At 38.9% G+C, this 10,861-nt stretch overlaps 4 protein-coding genes across 4 annotated transcripts; 3 read left to right on the forward strand and 1 right to left on the reverse strand.

The window, feature by feature from the left end:
• Positions 1–2,273: 2,273 nt before the first annotated feature.
• Positions 2,274–4,078, forward strand: CYP96A1 (cytochrome P450, family 96, subfamily A, polypeptide 1). Its single transcript, NM_127882.3, has one exon. It carries the CDS (start codon positions 2,320–2,322, stop codon positions 3,868–3,870), a length of 1,551 nt encoding a protein of 516 aa, NP_179899.1. The 5' UTR covers positions 2,274–2,319; the 3' UTR covers positions 3,871–4,078.
• A 346-nt stretch (positions 4,079–4,424) lies between these two features.
• CYP81D7 (cytochrome P450, family 81, subfamily D, polypeptide 7) lies at positions 4,425–6,374 on the forward strand (the record flags this gene model as incomplete). The annotated part of the gene is made up of 3 exons (NM_127883.1): positions 4,425–5,057; positions 5,294–5,677; positions 5,760–6,374. The coding sequence occupies 3 exons, from the start codon at positions 4,425–4,427 to the stop codon at positions 6,372–6,374; spliced, it is 1,632 nt and encodes a 543-aa protein (NP_179900.1).
• Positions 6,375–6,641: 267 nt separating this feature from the next.
• AT2G23200 (Protein kinase superfamily protein) lies at positions 6,642–9,291 on the forward strand. Its single transcript, NM_127884.4, has one exon. The coding sequence runs from the start codon at positions 6,718–6,720 to the stop codon at positions 9,220–9,222; it is 2,505 nt and encodes an 834-aa protein (NP_179901.1). The 5' UTR covers positions 6,642–6,717; the 3' UTR covers positions 9,223–9,291.
• Positions 8,627–10,764, reverse strand: AT2G23210 (UDP-Glycosyltransferase superfamily protein; the record flags this gene model as incomplete). Its single annotated transcript, NM_001335841.1, has 2 exons — positions 8,627–8,834; positions 8,963–10,764. The coding sequence occupies one exon, from the start codon at positions 10,762–10,764 to the stop codon at positions 9,901–9,903; it is 864 nt and encodes a 287-aa protein (NP_001318272.1). The 3' UTR covers positions 8,627–8,834; positions 8,963–9,900.
• Between the last annotated feature and the right edge of the window lie 97 nt (positions 10,765–10,861).

The raw sequence follows: 10,861 nt of genomic DNA on the forward strand, positions 1-10,861 counted from the left end.
CATCTTTTTTTTGTTGATAAAATTAGTATTATGAGCTAAATCGAAATAAAGTTAAAAAAAGATGAAATCGAAATATTTGAAATTACTGTGTATGTATACGATATATATAACAAGTAGTACAATAATAAAAGTTGAATGAGTTCGGTGAATGTTAGGGCTGAATTTGGCTGGAGCAGTATAAAACATTTTTGTTCAGTCGTTTTCGTTGTCGGGAGGAAATGACCCAAAAACAATGATGTGTCTCTACTATTTATCAGAGACGTCTTAGTTCAATGCTCAATTATTTTTTGGTCACTTCTTATTCTACACGTGTGTTTATGTTTTACACATGTGTGTTTAATGTACTCATTCTTCTGACTTCTGATCAGTTTCAACAATTCAACTCCCAGTGAGAGTAATATTTGATCTATAATTTTGTGTATTTTGATTTCAGAGTATTTTTAAGTATTAGAAAAACTAGCAAATTTTATATCTTCATCGAGTTTATTGTAATCACCATTCAACATTTATGAGCGAATCGTTTCAATCTAACAATACTTATTCAGCCCGATCCGTTTCGTTTTTCTTTTTCTTTTTGGTGATTAAAGGAAACAGTAACTAACGATCCATTTGTTATGTGTTGATTCTGTCACCATTTAGGTTCTAACTATTGCAATACAATATAGACGAGACATAAAAACAAAAGATAGAGGGATAACTATTTTTAAGTGAAGTTCATCGAAACGTCACATGGCTATGGTTGGAAAGGGGACACAGAGTCGTAGCTTTAGCTTTGAATTCAAAAACGCAATTAGTATGTTCCTTCTTCTTGCATGATGCCTATCACTTTTTCTTTCACTTCTTTATTCTCTATTCTAGGTTTTGTCTCTATCTTTTTGTTTTTCTTACTTAAAATTTTATGAAATATCTTACTTACTTGTTCCATTCTTTTTTTTTGGTCAAAGTCTTTGATCCCTATGTCTCAAGCAAATCTTTGTAGACTCTATCTTAGGTTAAAAATGAAACCAAACACATTAAAAAAAAACAAAAATAGAGGAATAAGATATATTGGTTTTCTTTATCGAAAAATATATAAGTTCTTTTTTTTTTCTCTAGTCTGAGCAAAAAGGTGATAAAATTGAATCAAACGTCAAACAAAATGAAACGTTAAAGAAAACATGTTTTTCTTATGATAATATAAGAACAACATGAAATCTGTGAGAGATGGGCCTCAACCATGTTTTTACCTGGGCCTAAAATAGGTTAATATGACACACTGGGCTCAAGTTGAATAGGCCTGTTACGGTTGGTTTTAATTGCGTTTTCTGTTTTTAAGTTTTTGTCTTCTGCTAAAAGGCTTTTTTTTTTTCCTCAGGTTTGACGTGTTATACTGTATATAGTTCCGAGAGAGATAGAGAGATCAAGAAAAAGAAGGATATTGGCTAGATATAGAAAAGTTCGAGTCTTCGTTTAGAGAGTGTTCCTTTGATTTTTCTTATTATGTTCATTGTATCCTCTTTTGCTTTCAGATATAACATAAAGAACGCACCGGTAAAACATAGTGTAAGCTTTTGATTGATTGGTAACAAGTCCGGGAACTTGTTAGAGACACCGTGTCAAGGTTCAATCACAGAGTGGAGATCAAAGCAATCATTTTTTTTTTCTTTTGAAAAAAAAAAAAAAAAAAAAGATCAAAGCAATCATGCGATAAAAAGTTTTCAAAACCCTTGCAAACTCAGTTGCTTAATATTCACGAAAGTAGTTCTAGTTATCCAACACATCTCCTTAGCTAATTGATAAAAAAATACTGGCAGTACCAAACGTTTTGAAGATTTTTCTTTGCATTGCTCACTTTTGTATTACACTTCAAATTATTGATGATATGTGGAGCCAATTCTTTCAGATCTCTTCATTGACTAGACGACCGGACTGCACGGCGATAGACAAATGTTATAAGTAAAAGTTTATTGTTTGTTTCTTTGGTTGGTTTCTTGGTTACAGAAACCAGCTAGATCCTTTGTATATATCTATTGGGACAAATAACTAAATGAAATTATCAATTGTCACATGCATTGATTTCCAAATTATTATTGTTTTTTTTTTTGCATTGGTTTCCGAATTAGGTTCAACAAAGCTAGATACGGAACAAAACAAATGGATCAATAATAACCAGAAAAAGTAAGATGTATCATTTAATTTCATTACCCACACGACAGAGACACATCACCAGTTTCTATGGCACGCAGGCCCTTGTATTAATTTATACATATGTAATAGGAACAAAATCAAGAATCAAGTATTCCAAAAGAAGAAGAAGAAATACTTTCTCAATTTTCTCTAATGGCTCTGATAACCTTACTTGAAGTCTCAATTTCTTTACTCTTTTTCTCCTTCCTTTACGGATATTTCTTGATTAGCAAGAAACCTCACCGTTCGTTTCTCACCAACTGGCCATTTCTCGGTATGCTTCCGGGTTTACTCGTGGAGATCCCTCGTGTTTACGACTTTGTAACCGAGCTTCTCGAGGCCTCAAACTTAACTTATCCTTTCAAAGGTCCGTGTTTTGGGGGCCTTGACATGTTGATCACCGTTGATCCGGCTAATATCCATCACATCATGAGCTCAAACTTCGCGAATTACCCGAAAGGAACCGAGTTCAAGAAGATATTCGATGTTTTGGGAGATGGGATTTTCAACGCGGATTCGGAGTTATGGAAAGATCTGAGGAAATCAGCTCAAAGCATGATGACTCATCAAGATTTTCAAAGGTTTACACTAAGAACAATCATGAGTAAGCTAGAGAAAGGGCTTGTCCCACTTCTTGATTACGTTGCTGAAAAGAAACAAGTCGTTGACTTACAAGATGTGTTCCAAAGATTTACGTTCGACACTTCGTTTGTTTTAGCGACCGGGGTTGACCCGGGTTGTCTCTCGACTGAAATGCCGCAAATCGAGTTTGCTAGAGCTTTAGACGAAGCAGAGGAAGCAATTTTCTTCAGGCATGTGAAGCCAGAGATTGTTTGGAAGATGCAGAGGTTTATTGGGTTTGGAGATGAGTTGAAAATGAAGAAAGCTCACTCGACATTCGACCGAGTTTGCTCTAAATGCATAGCTTCTAAGAGAGATGAAATAACCAATGGGGTTATAAACATTGACTCTTCTTCTAAAGATTTGTTGATGTGCTACATGAATGTGGATACAATTTGTCATACAACCAAGTACAAGTTGTTGAATCCAAGTGATGACAAATTCCTTAGAGACATGATCTTAAGCTTCATGTTAGCTGGTAGAGACACCACAAGCTCTGCTCTCACTTGGTTCTTTTGGCTTCTCTCTAAGAACCCAAAAGCCATAACCAAGATTCGTCAAGAAATCAACACACAACTATCTCCAAGAACCAATGATTTTGATTCATTCAATGCTCAAGAGTTAAACAAGTTGGTGTATGTACATGGAGCATTGTGTGAAGCCCTTAGGCTATATCCACCGGTTCCATTTCAGCACAAGTCTCCTACAAAATCCGACGTTCTTCCAAGTGGACACAGAGTCGATGCGAGTTCGAAGATTGTGTTCTGTCTTTACTCATTAGGGAGAATGAAATCAGTTTGGGGAGAAGATGCATCGGAATTTAAACCGGAGAGATGGATTTCAGAGAGTGGAAGGTTGATTCACGTGCCTTCTTTTAAGTTCTTATCGTTTAATGCCGGTCCAAGGACTTGTTTGGGGAAAGAAGTGGCTATGACACAGATGAAGACAGTGGCTGTGAAAATTATACAAAACTATGAGATAAAGGTCGTTGAAGGACACAAGATCGAGCCAGTTCCTTCTATTATTCTTCACATGAAGCATGGTCTTAAAGTTACAGTCACTAAGAGATCTAATTTGCTCTGAATATTATGCATTACTATTGTACTACATTTAGTATGAAAATAATTATTAGAATTTTACAAAATACTTGAATAAGAGGGGTAATGTTTACAATAAAATTAATATTTACTCTTCTTAGAATACTAGGAGGCTTCCATAGTTTAAGAATAGTCGAATGTTACATTTCTCTTTAGATTCATCCAAATTTTCTCGAATTCACAACAATCTATATTTTTTTTTTCTTTTCAATTTTTAATCTTTTGCTCTTATCGCTTCTGCTCCTTGTATATACGAAACAACATTAGTAACGTTCGATTATACCTACTCTAGCTAACTAAGTAAGGATCATAAGTTTTTGTAAAACATTAGTATATAACGTTACTAACTACTCTGTTATATACACCGTGAATCTCCATATAGTGTAATACTAATGTTGACTTATTAGTGTTGACTTTACAACATGTCTTTTCGTTTTGGTGTAAATACTAATGTTGACTTATTACACATGTTTATTTGTAATTAGCTGCATGAGACGTTACGAAACATATCTTTAGTGACAGGTGGGATAATGATTTCCCATGATAACACCAAAACTTGAACTTCTTTTTTTCATCATCATGTTCCACGTAAACTCTCGCTTTCGTTATAAATTAAGCTATAACTTCGAACTCCCATGTTCAGTTCAACACATTTACAAGTTCTTCGATCTAATGGAAACCCATTTCCTAATTTTATCTCTCGCCTTCCTCTTTTTCATTTCTCTTAAACTTTTGTTTGGTAAACGGCATAGCAAGTTTAACCTACCACCAAGTCCGGCTAGGCCACTTCCGTTTATTGGACACCTTCACCTCCTAAAACAGCCGCTTCACCGCACATTCCTCTCATTCTCTCAATCACTAGGTGATGCCCCGATTTTCTCCCTCCGCCTCGGAAACCATCTCACGGTTGTTGTCTCTTCCTACTCCATCGCTGAAGAATGTTTTACAAAAAACGACATTGTTTTGGCCAATAGGCCAAAGTTCATTCTCGGGAAACACATTGAGTACAACTTCACCACTATGACCAGTGCGCCTTATGGTGACCATTGGCGAAACCTACGCCGTATCGGCACCCTGGAGATCTTTTCGTCACACAAGCTCAACGGCTTTTTATCTGTCCGTAAAGATGAGATCCGACACTTGTTATTGCGCCTCTCAAAAAACTCGCAACATGTATGTGAGCTTCTTCTACATATCAAAACATTTTACTTAGCCAGAAAATATTATAACCTATTGATTTGTGATAGTGCCGTCACTGTTTCATTATATAGGTTTATACTTGGCCATGTGCATGTGCAAAATGTAGATTGTAGACGCCAAAAATATTCTATACCAAATGAAGATTGTGAAGTATGATTTTGAAAGTTTGAGGATTAATCATTTGTTTATGTGATTATAATTAAAATCAGGGTTTTGCAAAGGTTGAGATGAGACAATTGTTTTATGATTTGACTATCAACAACATTCTTCGAATGGTGGCTGGGAAACGATTTTATGGAGAGGGGACAGAACAAGATGAAGTTGCGCGGCGAGTGACACAACTGATTGACGAGATTGTGTACAGGGCTGGCGTTGGGAATGCAGCCGATTATATACCGATTTTGCGTTGGATCACAGATTTTGAGAAAGGGGTCAAGGAGTTGGCGAGTCGGGTCGATGAGTTTTTGCAGAGTCTGGTGGATGAGAGACGTGTGCATAAACAAAAGGGTAACACTATGATGGATCACTTGCTTTCTCTCCAAGAAACTCAGCCTGATTACTATACAGATGTCACTCTTAAAGGAATCATAATTGTAAGTTTGAGGAATTCATATACTATATGTAACAACACTAATCAAACTTTATGATAGCTTATTATTGATTTTAAGTTTACAGGTTATGATACTTGCCGGGACTGAAACATTAGCAGGGACTTTAGAATGGGCGATGCTTAATTTGTTGAACCATCCAGAAGTATTAGAGAAAGCGAGGACCGAAATCGATACCGAAGTCGGTTTTGACCGGTTAATGGATGAAGCTGATACTAAAAATCTGCCTTATCTCCAATGGATTGTGTTGGAGACCTTACGTCTTTACCCGGTAGCTCCAACAAATATTCCACACATGACGTCAGATGATTGCATATTGGCAGGATACGACGTTCCACGTGGGTCGATGTTATTGGTGAACGTATGGTCCATGCATAGAGACCCGTCTATATGGGAAGCCCCAGAAATGTTCAAGCCAGAGAGGTTCAAAAATGAAAAGCTTAATCAGAAGTTGTTGTCGTTTGGGTTTGGACGACGAGCTTGTCCCGGGGTTGGCCTAGCTCATCGGTTAATGAGCTTGGCTCTTGGATCGATGGTTCAGTGTTTCGAATGGCAGAGAATTGGTGAAGAATATGTAGACACTAGAGAAGAACCTATGGCCATGATGCGTCCTGCGACACCGTTGCTAGCCATGTGTAAAGCTCGTCCCATTGTCCATAAGTTTCTCGATGCTTTTGCTTGAAGTGTAACTCTTCTTTCCTTGACTTGGGAATAAAATATGTAGTAAAAAAACTTATCATGTCAAAAAATCTAATAGTATAGACTGACCGTTTACTAGGTCAGTGTTGGGGAGCCAAAGGTAAAAAGATTAGAGAGTGATTGTTTCTCACGGGACAAAAGACGATGACTTCAAAAGTCAACTCCAGTCTTCTTTCTTTTTGTTCCACCAATAATTTCAATTCTCTATTTCTCCTTCAATCTCATCTTCTTCCTCAATCCAGTCTTCACATAGACCACACATGTTTTTTCATCCATTGACCTCAAAGACTTGACTTTCTCTCTTTCTCCTTCTCTGCATCAAAGCTATGGAGAATTTCTGTTTTCAAGACTCTGTTTCTCTATTTATCACGATCATGGTTCTTGTTCTTCTCCCCCGTCTCAGTCTTTCTGATACTTCGACGTACACCCGTCCTGAGAATTTTTACGTCAACTGTGGATCGGATTCTAATGTATTTTATGGTGGCCAGACCTTCGTCGGAGATACCAACTCGAGTACTAACTCAGTTTCCTTCACCAACAAAGGAACTGAAGTCATCAACGACCAATCGTCCGTTGCGCCTGAAATATACCGGACGGTTAGGATATTTAGACACCCTTCTTCTTACAAGTTCAAACTTGATTCTCTGGGTCTGCACTTTGTGCGTCTCCATTTCTCTGTTGTGTTTTCTCGGGCAGATCTTTTAACTGCTCGGTTCACTGTCTCTGCTACCTCTGGTTCTAATCATCACTTGAAAAGTTTCTCGCCTCAGAATCTCACTAATACCCCACGAGTTGAAGAGTTTCTCCTGATGATGAACTCGCTGGAGTTCGAAATTCGATTTGTGCCCGATCATTCCTCTTTAGCTCTCATCAATGCCATCGAAGTGTTCTCTGCTCCTGATGACCTCGAAATCCCATCAGCTTCCGATAAGAATCTGCATACGATTTACAGATTAAACGTAGGAGGCGAGAAAATCACTCCGGATAATGATACCTTGGGACGAACTTGGCTGCCTGACGATGATGACTTTCTCTACCGAAAAGATTCAGCGAGGAACATTAATTCAACACAAACGCCTAACTACGTGGGAGGGTTAAGTTCAGCCACGGACTCCACTGCTCCTGATTTCGTCTACAAGACAGCTAAAGCAATGAACCGTAGCTCGAATGAGCAGGTGGGGATGTTGATGAATGTTACATGGTCGTTCAAGGTCAAAAGTAACCATAGACACTTCATCAGGATTCATTTTTCTGATATTTTGAGCAACTTATCAAACTCCGACTCCGATTTCTATCTCTTTGTAAATGGGTATTGGCGAGTAGATGTAAAGCCTTCAGAGCAGCCTAGGTTGGCGAGTCCGTTTTTTAAGGATGTCGTGAATGTCTCTGATGGTTCTGGACTCTTGAATATCAGTATAGGTACCAAGGAGGCCAATAAGGATGCTGGTTTTCTGAATGGTCTGGAGATGATGGAGGTTTTGAGTAAATCTGGTTCTGATTATTCAAATAGAAGCAGTTCCCGGGTTCACATCATCACTGGTTGTGCTGTTGCTGCTGCTGCTGCATCAGCTTTGGTCTTCAGTTTGCTGTTTATGGTATTCTTGAAGCGGAGGAGATCGAAGAAGACTAAGCCAGAGGTTGAGGGCACTGTATGGTCTCCTTTGCCATTGCACAGAGGTGGGAGTTCAGACAATAGACCTATCTCTCAATACCACAACTCCCCATTACGCAACCTACACTTAGGCTTAACGATTCCCTTCACAGACATTCTAAGCGCTACAAACAACTTCGACGAGCAGTTGTTGATCGGGAAAGGCGGGTTTGGCTACGTTTACAAAGCTATTCTTCCCGATGGAACCAAAGCCGCTATCAAACGAGGCAAAACCGGCTCAGGACAAGGGATCTTAGAGTTTCAAACCGAGATTCAAGTCCTCTCAAGAATCCGACATAGACACCTCGTCTCGCTAACGGGATACTGCGAAGAAAACTCCGAAATGATCCTCGTCTACGAGTTTATGGAGAAAGGTACACTCAAAGAACATCTATACGGCTCGAATCTACCTTCATTAACATGGAAACAAAGACTAGAGATATGCATTGGAGCAGCTAGAGGTTTAGATTATCTCCACAGTAGTGGCTCAGAAGGAGCAATCATTCACAGAGACGTCAAATCAACAAACATATTACTAGACGAGCACAATATAGCAAAAGTCGCAGATTTCGGATTATCGAAAATTCATAATCAAGATGAAAGCAATATCAGCATAAACATCAAAGGAACATTCGGTTACTTGGATCCAGAATATCTCCAAACACATAAATTAACAGAGAAATCAGATGTTTACGCATTCGGAGTCGTCCTCCTCGAGGTACTGTTCGCGAGACCAGCTATAGATCCTTATCTTCCTCACGAAGAAGTGAATCTATCGGAATGGGTGATGTTCTGCAAATCAAAAGGTACAATCGATGAGATCTTAGATCCGAGTTTGATAGGTCAAATTGAGACGAATTCGTTGAAGAAATTCATGGAAATTGCTGAGAAATGTTTGAAAGAGTATGGAGATGAGAGACCGAGTATGAGGGATGTGATTTGGGATCTTGAGTATGTTCTTCAGCTACAGATGATGACGAATCGTCGAGAGGCTCATGAAGAAGATAGTACGGCGATTAATTCCGGTGGTTCGTTGGTTGCTCCGAGGTTGATGGTGAGTGATTCGTTTAGTACGAACTCGATATTTCAGAATGGTGATGAATCGAAGAACAGATTTGGATTTACAGATTCATCGGAGACTCGAGTTTTTTCGCAGTTGAAGATCTCTGATGCAAGATGATGAAATCTTTCGCAATTGTGTGTAAAATTATAATTTTTTCGAAATGTGAAGTTTCTAGCAGTATCTGGTTCAATTTCAAAATTTAATATCCGGTTATTTCCGGTTAATAGATAATCACAGTCCGTCTATAGGGTATTTCGAAGGCTAAACACTATTTTGGTGTTAAAATTACATCATTTTTAACGATTTTGATGTCGTTGATGAACAAGTCCAAATTACGAGCGAGGGATCCACCAGGCGCCATCGCCGATCTCGTCGCTTGCTTCAACTCCGCCGCTCTCCTCCTCATATCCGCAGCGTCGGTACCCTTTGTCACGGCGTCAATGCATCTCTCCACCTCAGCAACCTTAAGCTCTCCATCGACGACATCGTTCTTCATCCGTACTCCGATTCCAAACACATCAACAAGCAATCTCGCGTCAAGCGGCTGATCAAACCAAGTCGGATACGCCACCATCGGAACACCACTCACCACCGTCTCGATCGTCGAGTTCCATCCACAATGAGTGACAAAACAAGAGATCGCCATATGGCATAGTATCTTCTCTTGTTGACCCCATTCAATAACAACTCCTTGACCTTCTTCAACCATATCTTCCAAAACGTCAACGTTTTCGGCCTTCTCCTTTGGCCGTATCACCCATAGAAATGGAACTCCTCTGTTTTTTAATGCTGTCGCTATGGTCTCGACTTGATTCTCTGATGATTTGAGTATGCTTCCGAAAGATATGTAAAAACTGAAGACCTAACTTGTTTGTCAAGCCACTCCATACAATAATCATCAGCTTTCCACATATCTAGGCTTTTCCCATCTAAGATTTTGTCCTCATCAGCTCCCAAAAGAAATGGAGAAACAAGAGGACCAATTGGGATAATAGGTTTTAAATCAAACATCGATTCAATTATAACCGATTCGAGTTCATAAAATGAATTAGCCAAAACCCATTTAACATCTTTCAAGCATTCGACGAATTCCGCCATTAGTGTATTGAAGATAGCACCGTGAGAAGGTAACATCAATGTCGGGAGATCTCGGACTTCTAAAAACGGTAAGCCTGGTAACTCCACTTTTTGATTAGGATCTTCGAGATCGGGGAAAGAGTTTGTCTTCATGTAGTAACGGTAATAAACTGAGAAACCTGCACAAGCTTCAATCCAGAGGATTGCACAAGGAATGTTATGAGCAGCTGCAACAGCTGGAACCCATGGAGTAAAAGGCACAGAGATGATGCAATCAAATCTCTTTCCTTCGATTATTTTCGAAAAGTTATTGGCTCCGACTTTTCTCAATGACTCTGTGAGAGGTTCGTGGTCTCTTGGATCGTCTTTAGGCAGACCATCAGAGAAGAACACAAGATCCACCAGGCTATGGGGTTCATCGGTGGATGAGAGGAGGTCACGGGCTGATTCAATGGTGGCGAGAGTGAAGTGTAGGTTGGTTCGTGCGAGATGTTTGGCGAATTTGAGCATTGGATTTAGGTGACCTTGGAACGGTAATGCTACCATTAGAACGTGTGTTTCTTGACCCTCAATACTTCCCATTTTTTTTGTATAGACTTTTAGTAGTAATAATTCTTTTTAATAGTAATTTAGAGGTATTAGACTTGAATTTCGTATAAAAATTATGAGTTTTAATCTT

This window comes from Arabidopsis thaliana, chromosome 2, assembly GCF_000001735.4.
Source record: "Arabidopsis thaliana chromosome 2, partial sequence".
Lineage (NCBI taxonomy): Eukaryota > Viridiplantae > Streptophyta > Magnoliopsida > Brassicales > Brassicaceae > Arabidopsis > Arabidopsis thaliana.